Below are 22,566 nucleotides of genomic sequence, written 5' to 3'. Positions count from 1 at the left end.
GCCGAGGCCTGCGGGGCCCCCGTGTCATCAGTGCGCCGGAACGCGCAAAGCTTTCATCAACGCCTCAGCAACTGGGCCCAGCAACTACTGGGCCCGAAGGACCACCATCCCGACTGGTGTGGGACGTCTGGACAGCTAAGTGGCTATATAATACGGACCCGTAGTCGGCCATACCGCGGCCCTATAGTGACCGGCAATTCCCGGAAGTAGTCGTGTTCTATCGTTGTGTGTTTGCTTGTGTAGAGCCCCTGCGAGGGCAACCTGTGTTACCCCCTTTTCTGGTGAACAGGCCAGGGCTGAGGAAAGTCCCCTTTGGCCGTATAAACGTTATCTTAGTAAGCACCAAATTGTCTTGCGACTCGTCACTGCATCCTGCGTACCTGCTAGCACCACATTTGGCATAGTCGGCAGGATGCAGTCTCCGAGCGCAGACGGCGGTGCTCCTGATCAGAGTGGGGTTGCGGCCGCTGCCGATGATGGGGGTCCCCACTCCAGTATCTCTCTGGGGGCCATGCTAAGTAACCTGCCCCGGTTTTCTGGCACCGATGCGCTGTTGTGGAGCTGGACAGAACGGATGCGGGGCCTTTTCCGCATGCACCCCATGACCCCTGATTTAGAGGCTGAGGTAGCCCTTATGGCGCTGCATGGAGAAGCCCAGAAGTTGGTAATGTTGAGACCCCCGGGGCGTCTTAATACCTTCACCAGGGTCTTGCAGATTCTGGAAGAGACCCACGGGGACCAAACAGACGTGGGGGAGTTGAGGACCCGGTTGTTTAGTCGGATGCAGGGGGAGGGGGAGACCATCACCCAGTATATGAACACCCTCCAGGAGTTACACACCGCCATAGAAAGGAAGGACGGAATGGGGGTGGGGCCCATCGACATTACCCTGCGTGACCTGCTAGTGACTGGACTCCGGGACCCGCTAATCAAGCAGGCGTTGCGGGAGCAGATCCGAGTGAACCCACGTTTAGCCTTCTCTGAGGTGGGGAGTCAGGCCCGGGTGCGAGAGCAAGAGCAGGGGATGACGGCTCCTGTGGGGAAGGTCCGGAGCATTGAGTCTTCCGTAAGTGTTGTCGAAGAACCCCAATGGATTGCGGAAATGAGACAAGAGCTGAAAAGCATCCGGGGCGAGCTGGCCGAAGTAAAGAAGAGAACGGAGCCCGCACCCGGTCGGCCCAGCTACAATCCCAGGCCCTGGGGGTCACGTAATACCCGGGGTGGCCGAGCCTCCCTTCCCCGGTGCTATGAGTGCGGGGAATTGGGTCACTTCGCCCGGGAGTGTCCGCGGCGAGGGAAATACCCACCTCAGCGGGCATTAAACTAGAGGGCTCCGGGCATGGGGGACGCCGTTCGGAGCCAGAAGCCGCAACAAGGGGTGGTGGAAGTCCCAAAGAACTGGTCGCTATGTGCCCAATAGTATGGACCGAAGTTGAGGGTTGTGCGGTGCGATGCCTGGTGGACATGGGGTCGCAGGTGACGACCATGCCGGCAGCGTACTTCCGGCAGCATTTCCAGGAAGCGGCCAGGCCCCAGTGGGGGCCCATGATACGACTAGTGGCCGCACACCAACTGCCGGTACCTGTCGCTGGAGTGGTGTGGCTGCAAATGACCTTATGTGGTAAACCCCTCGGCTGCCGGGGAGTGGTCCTGACCCAAGGAGAGACTAACGACCGTCATCCGGTCATCTTGGGCATGAACGTACTGCGGGAGTTCGGCAATCTGCTCCTCAACGATTCCACACAGGAGACCCTAAGTCAGTGGGGTTCTCGCATGGCCCAGGGGCAGGTCTTCCAGCGGTTGGTGCGGGAGGAGCGAGTGCTCCAGGAGTGTCAGGAGGGTGAGGCGCTGGGCAAGGTCATCGCACCGGCGGCACCTCCGCTTTCGCTCCCTCCGGGGCAGACAGTGGTGGCTCTGCCGATCCGCACTCTGAAACCACTGGAGGGCGTGGAGGTGCCGGTAGAGCCATGTTACTCGGAGCGCCTACACCCTGGCATCCTGGTGGCTCGCTCCCTGGCCACCGTGCAGGAAGGCACTGTCTTGGTACGTTGTGTCAACCTGGAAGATCAAGATGTCACCCTGAAGCCCTGGGCCGAAATGGCCAAGCTGGTGAGGACATTGGAGGAGATGCTGCCGGACCCTGCTGTCCAGCTGAGGGCGCAACCCGAAGACCCCTGGACAGTAGCGGTGCGGATCCAACAAGCTGCCACACCCTCGGCCCAAGAAAAAGGTCGGGTCATCCTGGAAAGAATGCGGGCCGAACTCTCCGGCCTGGCGCCGGCCCAGCTTCTCCAAGTAGAGACACTTCTTGGGCAATTTTACAGCGTCTTTGCCGGCCACGAGGACGACTTCGGATGTACCACAGCCATCACGCACGGGATCCCCACGGCAGGAGCGGCCCCCATCCGGGAGCGGTATCGGCAAATACCACCACAGCTATATCAGGAAGTAAAGACTCTATTAGCCCAAATGCTCCGGAAGGGGGTCATACGAGAGAGCCAAAGCCCCTGGGCGGCCCCTATAGTCCTGGTTCGGAAGAAAGATGGCAAGCTGCGTTTTTACGTGGACTACCGGAAGTTAAACGCCTGCACCATCAAGGATTCGTATCCACTGCCCCGCATCGAAGAGTCTCTGTCCGCTCTGGGGAACGCAACGTACTTTTCAACCCTTGACCTGGCCAGTGGGTACTGGCAGGTGCCGATGTCGGAAGAAGATAGGGCCAAGACGGCGTTCATCCTTCCCATGGGACTGTTCGAGTTCAATCGGATGTCGTTTGGGCTGGCCAACGCCCCCAGAACTTTCCAGCGGCTGATGGAGTGGTGTCTAGGAGACCTCAACTTTGAAGCCACATTGATCTACCTAGACGATATTATCATCTATTCCGCCACGTTTGAGGACCACCTGAAGCGGTTGGGACAGGTGCTCGGCCAGCTGCAAAAGTACGGGTTAAAGGTGAAGCCCCAGAAGTGCCACCTGTGCCACACCCAGATCGAGTACCTGGGGCACACCTTCTCGGCGGAGGGTGTCCGACCCTCTCTGGGAAAGGTTGCTGCCATCCAGGGGTGGCCCACCCCCGAGACGGTGAAGGACGTGCGGACCTTCTTGGGGTTGGCCGGCTACTACCGTCGGTTCGTGAAGAACTTTACACGCCGAACTTGAGCCCTGCAAGACCTGTTGAAGGGGGCTCCCGCTGGGGCGAATGGACGAAAGATCCAGTGGCAGCAACCGCAAGAGGAAGCATTTCAAGATCTCAAGGCTGCTCTCTCGGACACCCCAGTATTGGCATATGCGGATTTTTTGCTGCCGTTCATCCTATATACCGACGGGAGCCTCCAGGGACTAGGAGCTGTGTTGTCACAGGTGCAGAATGGCCGCGAGAAAGTGATCGCCTACGGTAGCCAGTCGCTGCACGACTCAGAACGCAACCTGGACAATTACAGCTCCTTTAAGCTCGAGCTCCTTGCGATAGTGTGGGCAATGACGGAGCGGTTCGCAGAGTACCTGGCGGGCTCCGAGGTGGTAGTGTGGACCGATAACAACCCGCTAGCTCATCTGGAAAATGCCAAACTGGGGGCCCTCGAGCAACGGTGGGTAGCTCGGATGGCCAAATTCAATTATAAGATCATTTACAAACGGGGAGCTGAAAACGTGCACGCCGACGCGCTCTCCAGAATCTGACACACTATCCCAGGGAGAAGTCGAGACGACGAGTTGGAAGCAGATGAGACGCCGTTCGCCCTCCCCACCACCGCACCGGCAGTCCGCACGCAAGAAGCGCCTCATCCAGGACCCCTAGGAGGGATGCTGGAACATCCCCGTGACAACTGGATCCAGCAGCAACAGGAGGATACGGAAATTGGAATCCTGCACCGATGGGTGGCCACCGGCAAATTGCCCACGGGCTCACAAAGGCAGACTTTAACCCAAGATATGTTGCTAATGTTACGCCATTGGGAAAAGCTAACCATCAAAAAGGGACTCTTATATCGAAAAGCCTTGTCGCGAACCATGTCAGCTACAATATGGCAGGTGATCGTCCCCGGGGCCCATCTCGACCAACTGGCCCGGGAAGCCCATGAGAAGGGGGCTCATTTTGGTGCACAAAAGACTTTACAATGGCTGCAGCAGATGGCTGCACCCACGATTACACGCTGCGGTAGAGGAAGTTTGTTGAACCTGCCGCCCGTGCGAGTTGTCTAAACCCCCGCACAGCGGGCCCCGGTGCAAACTATTGTAACATCAGCCCCTCTGGAGCTTCTTACTGTGGACTATCTAACCATAGGTCCTGCCTATCAGGGGTATGAACATTGCCTTGTTATGGTGGACCGCTTCACCAAGTTTGCCGTAGTGACCCCCACTCGAGACCAAACAGCAGAGTCAGCCGCCTATGCAATTTGCAAGAACTTTATTCAAGTGTACGGTTGTTCACAACGAATACATTCAGACCAAGGGGCGTGCTTCCTAGGAAGAGTCATGGAAGAACTACGTCATCTTTAAGACATTGATAAATCACGGACTACGCCATAGCACCCACAGGGAAACGGAGCCTGCGAACGATTCAATCGAACGCTAATCCAAATGCTGCGCACCCTGGAGAGCGACCGCAAGGCCCGCTGGCCTGAATATGTCCCTGAGCTGGTGTGGGTATATAATAACCGGGTGCACCGAGTGACTGGTTACACCCCCTACTCATTGCTGTTTGGACGGGAAGGCAAAGAAATCACAGAAGTGGAGTTAAACCCGGAGGAACCTCTACCCTGGACCGGAGTATCCTCGTGGGTCCGAAACCACCGGCACCGGCTGCAGACCCTCCACCGAATCGTCCATACAAAGCTCCAGGATCTAGAACACCGGGGGGCAGCACTGCCCCCACCAATTGACTTCCAAGCTGGAGATCGGGTACTCGTACTAGATCAGTGCCCCCAAAACAAATTAGAATCATGGTGGGAGGAGACCACGTACAAAGTGTTGCGCCGGATAAGCCCCGACGGGCCTGTGTACGAAATACAATCGGAAAGAGACGGTACACCTCTCACTCGTACTGTGCACCGAAATATGTTGCGCACCTGTGCGTCCACTGATCCCATGCGACCCAAGCTGATCACTCAGGCTCCCGACCCCCCGCCAGCAGTCTGGGACCTGGACGACGAAGAAGACTTCCCAGCCACATCCGCAGGCCCTCCAAGTAGTGACATTACAGCAGATCCAGTCAGCCTGCCAGAATCGACCAATCCACCATCATCCACCACCACAGAAAGCACCACCGCGACCGAAATTAGACGCTCCGAGCGGTCAACAGCTGGCAAACCCCCTGAACGTTACCAACAGGACCAGTTCGTGTGGCGACAAGAACTGTCATCTCCAAAGACTAGCTCGGGTCTACGAAAGCCCTCGCCCGAGGACTGGCGAGCATACAGGGTGGGGGAGTGTGGGAGAGAGGGTCACCGTTGAGTGTCCGGATCGGTGGTTGGTGCACTAGGGATGGAGATTGTCAAGGACAGAAGGGTGATAGCTGGGAAAGATAGACAAGAGAGTGCAGTACCTAGAAATAACCACAAGATGGCAGGGGGAGTAGTTCAGGACTCAACAGCAACTTAGAGATAGGAACCCAGGAGGGGAATTCCCGGGACAATGAGTCAGCAGACCTACACTAGGCAGCTGGAGACGGTGGGAGCGACTGTCAGTAAGTGTAGATTACCAGGGCGAGACAAGACGCTTACCGAGGACTTCAGGGGGACGGCACCAAGACGAGCAGCCGAGACCTGTCGCCCCGCTCCAGCCCGTGGCTGCTGCCGCCTCCACACTTCAGCCAGCGGCTGCAGCCTACCCGCGGTCACCCGCGGCCGCTGCCTCCACGCTCCAGCCCGCCGCAGCTGCCCCGCTCCCACCAGTGGCCACAGCTGGTACAGTGCTGTTGGCGGCCACTGCCCCACCCCGGTCCACAGCAGGGGTCGGTCCTCTGCTGGTCACGAACTCCCCTTCGCAGCCGTTAGCTGCGCAGGTGGCCTGCCATTCGCCACCCCTCACCGCCGCCGCTTGCCCCAGTCCGGGGGCTGCGGCTTATCCAGCCAAGGACTCCGCCGAGGCCTGAGGGGCCCCCGTGTCATCAGCGCGCCGGAACGCGCGAAGCTTTTGTCAACGCCTCAGCAACTGGGCCCAGCAACTACTACGCCGAAGGACCACCATCCCGACCGGCGTGGGACGTCTGGACAGCTAAGTGGCTATATAATACGGACCTGTAGTCGGCCATACCACGGCCTTATAGTGACCGGCAACTGCCGGAAGTAGTCGTGTTCTATCGTTGTGTGTTTGCTTGTGTAGAGCCCCTGCGAGGGCAACCTGTGTTACCCCCTTTTCTGGTGAACAGGCCGGGACTGAGGAAAGACCCCTCTGGCCGTATAAACGTTATCTTAGTAAGCACCAAATTGTCTTGCGACTCGTCACTGCATCCTGCGTACCTGCTGCTAGCACCACATATGAAGGTAATATTATTATTATTATTGGGGTCCCCTGGCATTTTACATTTGCTTATCTGACTCCCTGCACTCACGCCAGTCAGCTGTATGAAGGTGCCACGGTTCTCTAACGAGTCCCCCTCATTATATACAAGGCAGGTTACCTTACTTTTGTAGCGTCTATAGGTTCAGGTATTTCTTTAATTGATCTGCCTTGTAAAATCACCAGGTCAGAAAGATCCTCAGCTAAAGTGGGGTCTACAGTAGAAATTCCTTGTTAGGTGTCATCCATTTCTCCTCTTAAACCTAGAAAGACAGATCTGTAAAGAGATGAGAGCGGCCACAAGTCAGGATCAGGTGATGGTGACTCTGTAGGATCTTTCTGCCTACAGTTCCATTTCTTCTTTCATTTCTGCAGACAGAAGCTCGGCCGGGATCATCGTTGGCTGTTTTATTCCTGTGGTTATGCTGATAATTATCATCACTGGTGTTCTGTGGTGGAGACTAAAACGGAGAAGAAAAGGTAATGTAGTGACATTAGGAGAACGTTCAGATAAGTCCATGTCCAAGCCCTTTAAATTATAAATCCGGACTGATGATTTATGTTATTTTGCTGTAAAATGTAAAGTTTCATCATTTTATGCTCTTCTGACAGCACCGCTCATAGTAGGAGACATTGTGGGTCCTCCTAAGCTGATTGATGGAGAGGAGACCGCGCTGCACTGCACAGTGGATAACGCCCCCGAGGACCTGTGTGTGACCTGGCTGATAAGAAGAGCTGGACAGGAGCAGGAGATCCAGACGCCCCAGATGAGAGAACGTTCAGAAGAAGAGGAGGAGAGTTTACTGGATACTTCCTATGTGATCAAATCACAAGTGGTGGGACGTCAGTATTCATCATCACTGAGCTTCATACCCCATATGGAGAGACATAAAGACGTGACCTTCATCTGTAGAGAGGTCTCTGGTAAACGCAAGGGCGAGAGGACGTTTCCCTGTGAGACGATTTATGGTGAGATATGACTTTTATATTACATTATTTATTGCTGTATGCTTTTTTTGTGGGAGGAGTTGACTTTTGATGGCGCCTTTCATCTTAGCATTCTATTTACTGAAAAACGAGAAAATAAACTCCAAATTCAAATTGCAGCCTCAATTCCACAATTGTTTTTTTGGGTGTTATTTTTGTGATGTTCACTGTGCTGCAAAAATTACCTCCTGGGACTATGATTCCTCAGGTCAGTGCATTTTCAGGGATACCAAATTTGCTAAGTTTTTTGTTCTAGATACTTTTATTTAAATGGTGAAAAAAATTAAAAAACCAAACACTTTTTGTTGTGTTGCCATTTTCCAACATCCATAACATTTTCATTTTTTGGGGATGGAGCTGTGCGAGGGCTTGTATTTTGCGAGTTAACAATTTATTGATACCATTTTAAGGAAGATACCACATTTTAGACTTGTTTAAGATTTTGAGACGACCGAAAAATTGCAATTCTCATTCTGTTTCAATTCTTTTTTTCCTTCACAACATTCATTGGGTTAATTTATGTTTTGATAGACTGGACTTTTATGCTCGCAGTAATACCAAATATGTGTATGCTTTTTTATTCTATTTTTAATGGGAGAAATGGGAGATGATTCAAACATTTTTTTTTTCATATTTTAAAATCTTTTTTAATTTTTACAGTTTTGCAGTCTTTAGTAAGAATCATGGTCTCCTATGAAGCACAGGCTAGACTTTAACATCATACCATAATGACAGGCATGGGGGTCTTCAGTAGGTCCCAGGCTGTGATAGCAACCCATCGGCACATCAGTAAATACCGCTGTCAGAGATTGACTGGCGCTTCACGTGGGAGGGGCAACAAGATGTACTTGGCTCCACCTATGGCTGTTAGAGGCAGATGATGGAGGTATTACGCAGCCATTATCTGCTGTGAAAGATGCAGGATCAATTCCTGAGCCCTCATCAAAGACAGGGACAAGAACAACATGTGATGTAATAAGTTTGATATAAAACCAACTGTACTGCACAGAAGACTTTATAAATGTCTGAATGTTCTCCAATAGCTGCGTCTGTAATACGTTCTGCTTCCAGTAATTACTATAACTCACATTATATCTGCTTATTGCATCACATTTCAGTAAAGCCCAAGATGTCACAGAAAGTATCGAGAAGTCTGTCTGACTGCGGGGAGATGAAGTATTTACTCAAGTTGGAGAAATTTTATCCTAAAAGCATCAAGATTACCTGGACGTGTGGAGAGAAAGGAAAAGTAGAAGTCGTATCATCCACTGACTCCATATCAGAGAATCCTGACAGATCCTACAATGTCTCCAGTGAGATCAATATTCCTGAGGATCAACACAAGGATCCAGGATTCAGAGTGCGAGTGACCTGGGAACATGATTCTATGGAGAAACCAGAATCCAGTGAGCTGTATATCAGAGACTCAGGTGAGAGGAGAGATATATGGGGTTATATAAGAATCCTGGAGCATCTATCAGAGACTCAGGTGAGAGGAGAGATATATGGGGATTATCTAAGAATCTTGGAGCCGACTATCAGAGACGCAGGTGAGAGGATAGATATATGGGGTTATATAAGAATATTGGAGCCATCTATCAGAGACTCAGGTGAGAGGAGAGATATATGGGGGTTATATAAGAATCCTGGAGCCGTCTATCAGAGACTCAGGTGAGAGGAGAGATATATGGGGTTATATAAGAATCTCGGCGCCGTCTATCAGAGACTCAGGTGAGAGGAGAGATATATGGGGTTATATAAGAATCCTGGAGCCGTCTATCAGAGACTCAGGTGAGAGGAGAGATATATGGGGGTTATATAAGAATATTGGAGCTGTCTATCAGAGACTCAGGTGAGAGGAGAGATATATGGGGTTATATAAGAATCCTGGAGCCATCTATCAGAGACTCAGGTGAGAGAAGAGATATATGGGGTTATATAAGAATCCTGGAGCCGTCTATCAGAGACTCAGGTGAGAGGAGAGATATATGGGGTTATATAAGAATCCTGGAGCCGTCTATCAGAGACTCAGGTGAGAGGAGAGATATATGGGGTTATATAAGAATCCTGGAGCCGTCTATCAGAGACTCAGGTGAGAGGAGAGATATATGGGGGTTATATAAGAATATTGGAGCTGTCTATCAGAGACTCAGGTGAGAGGAGAGATATATGGGGTTATATAAGAATCCTGGAGCCGTCTATCAGAGACTCAGGTGAGAGAAGAGATATATGGGGTTATATAAGAATCCTGGAGCCGTCTATCAGAGACTCAGGTGAGAGGAGAGATATATGGGGTTATATAAGAATCCTGGAGCCATCTATCAGAGACTCAGGTGAGAGAAGAGATATATGGGGTTATATAAGAATCCTGGAGCCGTCTATCAGAGACTCAGGTGAGAGGAGAAATATATGGGGGTTATATAAGAATATTGGAGCTGTCTATCAGAGACTCAGGTGAGAGAAGAGATATATGGGGTTATATAAGAATCCTGGAGCCGTCTATCAGAGACTCAGGTGAGAGGAGAAATATATGGGGGTTATATAAGAATATTGGAGCTGTCTATCAGAGACTCAGGCGAGAGGAGAGATATATGGGGTTATATAAGAATCCTGGAGCCGTCTATCAGAGACTCAGGTGAGAGGAGAGATATATGGGGTTATATAAGAATCCTGGAGCCGTCTATCAGAGACTCAGGTGAGAGAAGAGATATATGGGGTTATATAAGAATCCTGGAGCCGTCTATCAGAGACTCAGGTGAGAGGAGAAATATATGGGGGTTATATAAGAATATTGGAGCTGTCTATCAGAGACTCAGGTGAGAGAAGAGATATATGGGGTTATATAAGAATCCTGGAGCCGTCTATCAGAGACTCAGGTGAGAGGAGAAATATATGGGGGTTATATAAGAATATTGGAGCTGTCTATCAGAGACTCAGGTGAGAGGAGAGATATATGGGGTTATATAAAAATCCTGGAGCCGTCTATCAGAGACTCAGGTGAGAGGAGAGATATATGGGGATTATATAAGAATCCTGGAGCCGTCTATCAGAGACTCAGGTGAGAGAAGAGATATATGGGGTTATATAAGAATCCTGGAGCCGTCTATCAGAGACTCAGGTGAGAGAAGAGATATATGGGGTTATATAAGAATCCTGGAGCCGTCTATCAGAGACTCAGGTGAGAGGAGAGATATATGGGGTCTGCGTCAAACTGGAGCACCTTGGGCCCACCAGAGAAAATCATTCTTGGGGCCCACTATGTAGCTACATAGAAATAAATACAAGACCACCAATTGTGTGGTAAATCACGCTAATATCCGGGTATAAGGTAGTACATGTCTTAATTATGTAGCAGGAGTTGGGGCAGCCCCCCTCATAGAATATAAAACAGCCCCCTCATAGAATATAACGTAGCCCCCTCACAGAATATAATGTAGACCCCCTCATAAAATATAAAGCAGCCCCCTCATAGAATATAATGTAGACCCCTCATAGAATATAGTGCAGCCCCTTCATAGAATATAATGCAGCCCCCTCATAGAAAATAATGCAGCCCTCCCCAAAATATAATGCAGCCCTCAAATAATATAATGCAGCACCCTCTTAGAATATAATGTAGCTCCCCTCATAGAATATAAGTTGTCCACTATAAAATATAATGTAGCCTCCTCATAGAATATAATGCAGCCCCCTCATAGAATATAATATAGCCCCCTCATAGAATATAATATAGCTCTCCATAGAGTATAATGCAGCCCTCATCTAGTATAATGCAGCACCCTCTTAGAATATAATGTATCCCCCCTCATAGAATATAAATTGGTCCACCATAGAATATAATGTAGCCTCCTCATAGGGTATAATGCTGCCCCCCTCATAGGGTATGTGTCATGATCCAGGACGGGGTTTCGCTTTGGCCCGTCCTGGTCTGATTGGGGGTTAATTATTCCGCCTCTCCCTGGCAGAGGGCGGCTATTTAATGCTCACTGAACCTAGATCCAGTGTCAGTTATACTCCTGCCCTCGGCTGAGTTAGTTGACCTTGTGCGTACGTGTGCCTTGTGCCTGATATCTTGCCTGCTTGTTTGGTTTTCATTCGGTTCTGTCCCTGTTACGAGTTCTGCCTGTCCCTCTTGTACTGCGCTACCTCTCATGTATGACTTTCTGCTTGTGACCCGACTTCTCTCTGCTCGTCCCCTTGGTACCGCGTCGCCCTCTTGTGTATGACCTTTGGCTTTGTCTGACCTCCCGTCTGTTTACCCCTTCCGTACATCGCTGTCCGTACTGTGAACGACCTCCGTTTTGCCTGACTCTGAGTTTGCTGTCTTCTGTGAAAGCAGGACACTAAGCCCCGCCCCCATTGCAGTCACATGACCGTAGGTCCCGTGCCGGCTTGCTAAACTTCACCACTAAGGTCCCGTGCACCTATACTTTCTGGCTATTCTGGTCCCCAGGGGTCCCTACAGTGCGGGTGAGTCCCTGCTCAGCGGAGGCTGTACGCCGGCGCTGTCAGGATCCTGATAGTATGATGCTGCCCCCCATAGGGTATAATGCTGCCCCCCACAGGCTATAATGCTGCCCCCCATAGGGTACGGTATATATATATATATATAGACAGATAGCTAGATATAGATATAGATAATAGAGATAGATAGAAATATGATATATAGATAGATGGATAGATAGGTATAGATTGATAGATAGATAGATAGAGATAGATAGATAGATAGATATAGATAGAGATATAAAAAAACAAAACACAATACTCACATCTCCTCGCTCCCACGCTGATTCCGGCGGCGGCTCTGCTTTGGTGTCAGGAGCTGCGCTGCCGTCTGCCAGACACACAGTGGGTGTGCGATGAAGTGACGTCATTGCGCACCGGCTGTGTGTCAGAAGCAGAGGGGACTGATGGGAGAGGGAGCGTCATCAGACGCTCTCTCTTCCATTACAATTGAGGGCGGCGCGCACGGAGAGCAGCCCTGACTTACTGCCGCATAGCGGCCACGTGGGCTGGGAGCCCCTGGGGGCGGGGGGGGCCCTGGTCTCCCCGCCCAGATAGTGTGCACTGTCACTGACCGGAGACTGCTATTAAAGTGAAATGATATTCACCCCTCTCCACGCCCATCTGAGCGTGGGGAGCAGAGAATATTCATTTCTCTTTAGCAGCGGGAATGGGCTTCTGCCTCCTGTCACCCGCTGCTGCTCCGCTGGCATGGGGCCCCCATAGCAGCTACGTGGAGTGCCGCTATTAGCGACACGCCACTGGCTGGGGCCCCCTGGAGCAACGAGGCCCTAGCCAACTGCTGGCCCTGCATGCCAGCAGGTGCCAGGGCCCACCAGAGAATTCTCTGGTGGGCCAGTCCGACCCTGTTTGGGGTTGTAGAAGAATCTCAGAGCCATCTATCAGAGACTCAGGTGAGAGGAGAGATATATGGGGTTATATAAGAATCCTGGAGCCGTCTATCAGAGACTCAGGTGAGAGGAGAGATATATGGGGTTATATAAGAATCCTGGAGCCGTCTATCAGAGACTCAGGTGAGAGGAGAGATATATGGTGGTTATATAAGAATCCTGGAGCCGTCTATCAGAGACTCAGGTGAGAGAAGAGATATATGGGGTTATATAAGAATCCTGGCGCCGTCTATCAGAGACTCAGGTGAGAGGAGAGATATATGGGGGTTATATAAGAATCCTGGAGCCGTCTATCAGAGACTCAGGTGAGAGAAGAGATATATGGGGTTATATAAGAATCCTGGCGCCGTCTATCAGAGACTCAGGTGAGAGGAGAGATATATGGGGTTATATAAGAATCCTGGAGCCGTCTATTGGAGACTCAGGTGAGAGGAGAGATATATGGGTTTATATAAGAATCCTGGAGCCGTCTATCAGAGACTCAGGTGAGAGAAGAGATATATGGGGTTATATAAGAATCCTGGAGCCGTCTATCAGAGACTCAGGTGAGAGGAGAGATATATGGGGGTTATATAAGAATCCTGGAGCCGTCTATCAGAGACTCAGGTGAGAGAAGAGATATATGGGGTTATATAAGAATCCTGGCGCCGTCTATCAGAGACTCAGGTGAGAGGAGAGATATATGGGGTTATATAAGAATCCTGGAGCCGTCTATCGGAGACTCAGGTGAGAGGAGAGATATATGGGTTTATATAAGAATCCTGGAGCCGTCTATCAGAGACTCAGGTGAGAGGAGAGATATATGGGGGTTATATAAGAATCCTGGAGCCATCTATCAGAGACTCAGGTGAGAGGAGAGATATATGGGGTTATATAAGAATCCTGGAGCCGTCTTTCAGAGACTCAGGTGAGAGGAGAGATATAAGGGGTTATATAAGAATCTCAGAGCCGTCTATCAGAGACTCAGGTGAGAGGAGAGATATATGGGGTTATATAAGAATCCTGGAGCCGTCTTTCAGAGACTCAGGTGAGAGGAGAGATATAAGGGGTTATATAAGAATCTCTGAGATGTCTGCAGGCATATAACTTTGTCCTTATACACAATATAGCTGGGAATAGTAATCATGTAGGACCTCACAGGATACAATATATCGGCTGGCTGGTCTTCTGTATATCCTCTATTTATCTAATAATGACTCTGGTAACGGTTTCTCGTCTCGGTGAACCCCTCGGTTATTTTACTGTCTGATCTCCCTCATTTCTTCCATTCTTCAAATTTAGTAATAAATCCATGTGCATTATATATGTGACGATATTATATGTGATGTCACGTCTCGTTCTGTAGATTACAGATGGACTCCGGTTGTAGAAGAGATTCAGACCCCTCGTCTCCTTCTCGGCTCTCCGGCCGTCCTGCAGTGTAATATCTCAGAGTATTTCCCAGATGCCATCACTGTGAAATGGATGAGACGTGATGGAGATCAGATACATGAAGAGACTGACAATAACCAGAGGATAACATCCAGGAGAGCGGCCGATAACACCTACAGCTGTACAGCCAGTCTGACCATCACCCCCGACCTGCGGACACATCAGGGGGCAGAATATGTATGTCTGGTGGAGCACCCCTCCCTGGAGAGACCCATACAGAGAAGCACGGAGCCACTACAAGTCTATGGTGAGTGGTTATATATTCTGGAGAAATATGAAGTTTCCTCCGTCTCTGTGTAATTATTTTATTTCTAGATATAAAGTCCTGCACTCGTCTTTATATTTCCTCCATCAATTTACAGTCACAGTTACCGTATATAAGTTCTCTATCTGTCGACGTACAGCGAGGATCTGTATATGGAGGAAATAGTGATTTTCCGCTTCTGGTGGTAAAAATCGCCAGTAGATGTCAGCAAAGCACATTTATGAATCGTTGGTTTACTATGCACTGTATTACATCTCCTAACTCACAGCACCCAAACTAATCCTGACACACTGGAACAAATCTACTGCCACACAACAACTGTTTCATTCAGCAGCAGTAGAACGGGTTCTGGGATACCACAAACTCCCCCTCTTAAGAAAAGCCATCCTCGGCGTACAGTTGGATGCTGAAGCCTTGTACAAATGACAAATTTAGAGATACAGAGGAAGAAGTGCTATACACAACTGCAGAGCAGAATGGAATAATTACTAGTAAAACCAACACAGGATGTGAATATGAGAAATATTCAGAACATTGTTGGGATATAGTCTCTAGACATTTGATGTAAATGTCCATGCCTAGAAAAATACAATAGTAGATAAACATGAGTATGTACAACATTCTTAGTAATAACTATAATACTAATACTTGTAAATGGGGTTAATGAAGTTTAGGATTTCTTGGCTTTGTGAGCCAGACACAGTTCTTGACCTGTTATATGAACTAGAAAAAGAACACATATTAATCTGGTAAATCTGAGTATATAAATGCCAAGAGGGCATATGATTCAAGAAGGATATATGGTGAGGTACCTAGTCCCTGTACCGAGCAGGTAGGATACCTTGTGTACTCCGCTCAGAGCGTCTCAAAGGTACTGTCCAATGACTGGAGATCAGTTCAGGTTCTGTGGTCTCTTCAGGTGGAAGAAAAGTACCGTATTTTTCAGATTATAAGCCGCACTCCCCCCCCAAATTTAGGGGGAAAATGGGGGTGCGTCTTATAATGTGGATATACCTTATCGGCGCACCGCTGCGGGTGTCCGGTGCTGCCACTGCACTGTTTCCCATGCTGCCATTGCCCTGTGTCCCATGCTGCCGCTGCCCTGTGTCCCATGCTGCCACTGCCCTGTGTCCAGTGGCGATGCTGCGGGGGGCTTTGCCAACATTTTGTGAAAGGCCAGAGCCTCCGGAAGTTCCATGGTTTCCTGTGGGGTGGACTCCAGGAAAATGGCCACCAGGGGGTGGCAGATGCACATATGGAGTTCTCGGGAGATGAGATCTCAGCCGAGAACTCCATCTGCGCATGCTTCGCCCCCAGGCAGCCATTTTCCCGGAGTCCACCAGCTGAGATCTCATTTCCTGAGATCTTGGTGGCGAGATCTTGGTGATCTTGTCCAGTTTACTGGAAGCCTTCGGTTGTAGTTTTCCTTGGCACATCCCTGTAGCAACTCAATAAGTGGTTTAGACACTTGAGCAAAGTGAGGAATAAAGCGGCGATAGTATCCTGCACATCTCAAAAAGTTTCCGACTTCTTTGACGATAGTTGGCGTTCTCCAGTTTTAAACTACAGCAATTTTGTCGGGATCAGGTTGTACCCCTTCCATGCTTACCGCATGTCCAAGGTAGTTGACTCATGGTTTTAGCAAGTGGCATTTGGAGGGTTTGACTTCGAGGCCATGTTGGCTTAGTACCTTGAAGACTTCGAACAGATGATGAATCTGGTCTTCATATGTCCTTGAATAGACAATGACATCATCAAGGTAAAGGATGACACTCAGGAAATTTCTCCATTAGCCGTTGGAATGTAGCAGGAGCATTGCTAAGTTCGAAAGGCATGAAGTTAAATTCAAAGAGCCCCATTGATGTGGTAAAGGCAGTCTTCTCTCTGTCCTCTGGCGCTACGGGAACTTGCCAGTACTCGCAGGTTAAGTCAAGGGTAGAGAAGTAGGATGCAGATCCGAGAGCAATCAGGGACTCTTCAATTCGTGGCAAGGGGTAGGCTTCTTTGTGTGTGATGTTCAATTTGCGGTAATCCACATAGAAACGTATGGAACCATTTATTTTTTTCACAAGGACCAGCGGTGCAGCCCAAGGGCTTTCACTTTCACGTATGACATCAGCCTCTTTCATGTCTTGAAGCATTTTCTTGACAGGCTGATACAGGACGATGTCGCTCCTTGATGGGAGGATGATTACCTGTGAGGATTCAATGCTGAATCAGAGTAGTCTTACCAAAATCCAACGGGAGCTTTCTGAATGCTTGATGATGACGCTTGGCAAGGTTCAGAACTCCATTGATTCTCTCTGTTGGAGTAGTGGCATCTCCCAAATTCAGCTTGGTGCACCAGGGGTCTGAAGTAGCCTTCTTATTGCCTTGGTCAGCTTGGGTGGAATGTTGATTAACTGTTACCTCACTTGACATGATGTTTTCTGGTGAGAGTTGAGATAACTGTGCTACTGGATAAAATTTGTGGAGGTTAACAGGTGCGTCACTTAAGTTAGTCAGTCGAACTGGCACCTCAGAGATGGATGTAACTTTAAAGGCATCCTTCAGTTTTGCAAGGATTTGTTCAGACGCTCTACTCTCTGAAGGGGGCCAGGATCGAACTTCCCTGGAAGCAGCTCCCTGAAGCTGACCCAGCAGGATCTGCACCTGCTGTTCTGCAGCAAGGGGGTAAAACAGAAAGAGAGCTAGCAACTTGTCATGGAAGCCCCTGAAGGTGTGTGGCTCCCCTTTGTAGCGTGGCAACCAGGGAGCTTTCGGATAAAATGGGACAGAGAATGACATGTTGCACACGATGAGCAGAAAAGGGCTGCTAGCACCAGCTTGGCTGTTGTCGCTGAGTTCACTCATTATGTAGATGCTGAGGTGACTGCTCACAATCGGACAGAGTCTCTGATATAGGCAGACAGATGAATCCTGTTGGTGACATCAAAAATTGTGGTGGGCCACTGGGGAGGCGCCAGATGTTGCAGAAGGGCCAGCTGGGGCATGTAGTCTCACTGGCAGCAGATAATGATGTCACGGTAGCTGAAGTGGGTCGCTGGACCCCTCAACACTTCCCTCGTGTCCACAATTGTCAATAGTGGGAGGTGGCACTTGTAGATGGTATATATAGGACCCAACGGGGACTCACCGTAGTTGTGTCTGGATGCAGGTTTGGAGCACCCATGGTGTTCGTGCAATCTCAAGCAGCCAGACATGCAGGTGAACTTGTAAACATAACAATTTTACTGAAAGAGGTAATGGGGTACAGTCTCTCTCTGTTAAAGGTAAAGTTCACAGTATATTGTACGTATGAAAGTATTGGTTCTCTCCTCATGAGACAAGCGAGGTTATGGCGGCTGGAGCAGAGTGCTGTTCACTTGCTATTAGAGGAAGTTTTATGTGTAGTCCAAGAAATATTACACTGATGGAGGGACCTTCACAGATTGGCTCTCTGTTGAAGCACACTAAAGTGTGGAAGTACTCACAATTTTGAGCCAACCCTTCCCTTTCCTAGGGAGTAGGTTAAAGAAATTTGGTGGCGTGGCAACCATGTGGATCTGGTCCTGGCTCGAAGCAAACAGGATAAGATAAGACAGGACAGATAAGTACACCTGCGCAGGAGCGCAATGCCGAGCAGACTGTGTGGATGATGCAGGGACGCGTCATCCACACATCAACCTTGCTTCAGTAGCTTCAATATAAGGCTGCTATGTGGAATAGGATCAATTACCTTTATAAAGTCCAGATAAATCCCATCAGCTACATTACCATCATCCAGATTTGCACTTACCGCCTCATAGAAATCCAACATGTCAGACACGACTTATCCTTCATGGATCTGTGCTGGTTGTCAGTTATTATATTATTCTCTACAATATATCTCTGCAGGTCATCTCTTATAACGCCCTCATATATGTCACACTACTGATGTCAGACTTACCGGACAGTAGTTACCTGGATCCACCTTCTTACCTTTCTTATATATTGGTACCACATCAGCCTCCTCCAATCCTAACGCACCGACCCTGAGATCGCCCGGCCATAATGTGCCGCTGCCTCCACTGTGTACAGGGAGATCATTATACACTAACGATAATAATAATGGCTGTCATTTCTTTGGATTTGGTTTCTTTCCTGTAGAAGGTGACCGTTCTCCTCCATACTGGGGGGTGTAATGACCGGAGGATGATTCCTGGTTCTGAGGGAGAATTGGACGATGTATAAGACATTACATGACCCCGAGGGCAGACAATGAGACAAACTTCTGCTCCTTGTTCCAGGTAAACCCCAGATGTCGGCCCCTATAGCGATCACTATAGCCAATTCATCTCGTGTTCAGTTCTCTCTGAATCTACAGAAGTTTTACCCTGAAGATATAAAAATCTCCTGCCGCTGGGAAAATACAAATGATAATTATGGGAAACGACCAGATGTGGAAACAAAAAGTACACAGAATGATGACCTCACATACGATGTCACCAGTGTCATCAAGATTTCTAATTATTCATTCAGAAATCCAGAAAAGAAATTCATTGTAGAGTGGGAACACGAGAGCATGGAGACATCAGAGAGGAGATCACTGAGTGTCAGAGGTAAAGACGATATCGATTTATCATCTATCTATTATTTATCTATCTCTATCCTCTAACCTCTGTCTTTCTATTAGATTCTGTTTTTCTATAAAACATATTCAGTAAACTCTACAGTGCCAGTATGATTGTTATAGGGGCTAAGTCTCCTCTATAAAGGTCTATATTGTACAATCTCAGTTTCATGGTGACAGAAGCCGCTTCACATTAGGCCGTGACCACTCTCCAACCTTCTTTTTGTCTCATTCTTTGTCTCCCTGCTTCTGATCATTGTCTTGCTCGGCTGCAGGTTGTGCGCACTGTCCTCAATTCTCCTGGTTTTTTACTCTTTTGTGAATTAATTGCTTCCTCAATGATCACAAGACATCCAGGCCCGACATCAAACACCCGGGATCCATGGTGCCTTCTCCTCTATGTCTGTATTGGTGTAGAGCAGGATTTTTACTCCATACCTAACCTTAGTCCATAGAATATTCCCAGAAGCATTGAGGGACATCTCGGGGGTCTCAGAAGGACTCCAGCAATGGTTTTCTTGGACAGCAGAAGCTTCCGATATGGTGTCCTTCCTTCCACCGTCCGTCCTTCCTTCCACCGTCCGTCCTTCCTTCCTTCCTTCCTTGTAACCGAAGATGGATTTATACTCAGGTCTCCAGAAATGCAGGTCTATAGATGCAGCAGAGACAAATGTGTGCATGGCACATCACCGCTCAGCTCAGCATCTCGTAATATTTGATTTTGTTATTTTACATCTATTATATAATATTCACATCACTCCCAATATCAAAAGCTTAATGGGTCCTGCCTGGTGGACTCCAATGTATCCACCTAAATATGAATGCAAAAAAAAAACTGGAGGCAGCTCTCCAAAATAACATCATAAACTCTATGTTTCAAATTCAAGATGCATTCTGGATGTAAATATTGTGTGTGAGATGTTCTTCTGGAGCGCTGCTTCCACTACTCTTTTTGGATATTATCGAGTCTGTGTCTGTGACATTTATACAGGACTCAGTGTAAATTCCTCATCTTCTTCCACATGTTACAGATTTTCCCTGGCGTCCACACGTCGGATCTATCAGTGTCCCCAGGCTGGAAGATGGTGAAGAAGCCACCCTGACCTGTGATATCTCCGGATATTTCCCGGATCTTCTATCTGTTAGCTGGTTCACAAAGAAGGACGGAGATGTGACCGAACTGCCAAGAACATCATCATCATATATGGACAGAACTTACAAGATGTCACAGAAGGAGACGAAACATGCAGATTACACTTATTCCTGTGAAGCGTCAGTGACTTTTACCCCAAAAATAATTTCACACCAAGGATCAGAAATCCTCTGCAGAGTGGAGCATCCCAGCGAGGAGCGCCCCATAGAGCGGAGCACCCGACCCCTACATATCGGTGAGTGCCCCAGACTTACATGTGGATTTCCAAATCCTGATTTTGGGAAAAAAAATGAATCCAGTCCATTATATAGAGTTATTCTGGGAGGGCAGGGAGTACTTACTTCTAGTAAATAGCCAAGGGTCCCAGTCGTTGGACTCTCAGTAATCTCACATTTATCTCCAGTTCTGTAATAATCAATGTTCTGTAAATGTCATAGAAATAGCGACGACGACGACGGAGAGAGAAGAAATGTCAGAAGTGAAATCCGTTTATAGCTCTTGTTACATTGCAGCAGCCGCGACATTCGGGATATAATCAATGATACCCGACCATGTGACGGATTGTCCTTGTCACCTCTGGGGAGTGGACGCTCCTGCAGGCCGTGTCCTGTAATCCTGTCCGCAGCGCTCCCGCTGTTGTGTCTTTCGCCTTCATCGGTCATAGGTCGGATCTGATTATACATGGGCGGCCGCGTGTCTTTATCTCACAATCGCTCATCGGCCGCTCTCCACTGACTATTGGGGTCCGTGTGCCGCTCATTGTGGACGGGAGCAGCGCACCGACCAGGAGCCAGATTGTGTGAATGGGGCCGAACGTCTAATATTCCCATTATCCGATAATAAAGGGGGCACAATCCTACATAATGATAATGGCGGTATGTGATACCAGTGGTGGAGACGTGAGATCTGCAGCCTCGTACAGCGAGGACACGTCCGTCCCCATCTGATGATAAAGGGGGGCACAATCCTACATAATGATAATGGCGGTATGTGAGACCAGTGGTGGAGACGTGAGATCTGCAGCCTCGTACAGCGAGGACACGTCCGTCCCCATCTGATGATAAAACGGGACACAATCCTACATAATGATAATGCCGGTATGTGAGACCAGTGGTGGAGACGTGAGATCTGCAGCCTCGTACAGCGAGGACACGTCCGTCCCCATCTGATGATAAAAGGGGACACAATCCTACATAATGATAATGCCGGTATGTGAGACCAGTGGTGGAGACGTGAGATCTGCAGTCTCGTACAGCGAGGACACGTCCGTCCACATCTGATGATAAAGGGGGACACAATCCTACATAATGATAATGGCGGTATGTGAGACCAGTGGTGGAGACGTGGGATCTGCAGCTTCGTACTGTGGGGACACGTCTGTCCCCATCTGATGATAATGGGGGACACAATCCTACATAATGATAATGGCGGTATGTGAGACCAGTGGTGGAGACGTGAGATCTGCAGCCTCGTACAGCGAGGACATGTCTGTCCCCATCTGATGATAATGGGGGACACAATCCTACATAATGATAATGCCGGTATGTGAGACCAGTGGTGGAGACGTGAGATCTGCAGTCTCGTACAGCGAGGACACGTCCGTCCACATCTGATGATAAAGGGGGACACAATCCTACATAATGATAATGGCGGTATGTGAGACCAGTGGTGGAGACGTGGGATCTGCAGCTTCGTACTGTGGGGACACGTCTGTCCCCATCTGATGATAATGGGGGACACAATCCTACATAATGATAATGGCGGTATGTGAGACCAGTGGTGGAGACGTGAGATCTGCAGCCTCGTACAGCGAGGACATGTCTGTCCCCATCTGATGATAATGGGGGACACAATCCTACATAATGATAATGGCGGTATGTGAGACCAGTGGTGGAGACGTGAGATTTGCAGCCTCGTACAGAGAGGTCACGTCCGTCCACATCTGATGATAATGGGGGACACAATCCTACATAATGATAATGGCGGTATGTGAGACCAGTGATGGAGACATGAGATCTGAAGCCTCGTACTGCGAGGTCACGTCCGTCCACATCTGATGATAAAGGGGGACACAATCCTACATAATGATAATGGCGGTATGTGAGACCAGTGGTGGAGACGTGAGATCTGCAGCCTCGTACAGAGAGGTCACGTCCGTCCACATCTGATGATAATGGGGGACACAATCCTACATAATGATAATGGCGGTATGTGAGACCAGTGGTGG

General features: G+C 49.0%; 1 protein-coding gene and 1 long non-coding RNA gene across 2 annotated transcripts in view; one reads left to right on the top strand and one right to left on the bottom strand.

Annotated features, from left to right (window-relative positions):
• Positions 1 to 22,566, bottom strand: part of LOC141050654 (uncharacterized) — a 120,739-nt gene that overhangs the window by 71,348 nt on the left and 26,825 nt on the right. The window lies entirely within an intron of this gene.
• The window catches only part of LOC141050652 (uncharacterized), a 68,672-nt gene that overhangs the window by 31,971 nt on the left and 14,135 nt on the right, over positions 1 to 22,566 (top strand). The window contains exons 4-9 of the mRNA XM_073547241.1: positions 6,874 to 6,978; positions 7,111 to 7,467; positions 8,604 to 8,915; positions 14,245 to 14,577; positions 18,864 to 19,175; positions 20,218 to 20,574. Of these exons, the coding sequence (XP_073403342.1) occupies positions 6,874 to 6,978; positions 7,111 to 7,467; positions 8,604 to 8,915; positions 14,245 to 14,577; positions 18,864 to 19,175; positions 20,218 to 20,574 (1,776 nt within the window). The remainder of the gene's footprint in view (positions 1 to 6,873; positions 6,979 to 7,110; positions 7,468 to 8,603; positions 8,916 to 14,244; positions 14,578 to 18,863; positions 19,176 to 20,217; positions 20,575 to 22,566) is intronic.

This window comes from Dendrobates tinctorius, unplaced genomic scaffold, assembly GCF_039654945.1.
Source record: "Dendrobates tinctorius isolate UK_male_01 unplaced genomic scaffold, ASM3965494v1 ptg000152l, whole genome shotgun sequence".
Classification (NCBI taxonomy): domain Eukaryota; kingdom Metazoa; phylum Chordata; class Amphibia; order Anura; family Dendrobatidae; genus Dendrobates; species Dendrobates tinctorius.
The sequence above is the reverse complement of the archived record's forward strand: the minus strand, read 5'-3'. Positions and strand labels throughout refer to the sequence as shown.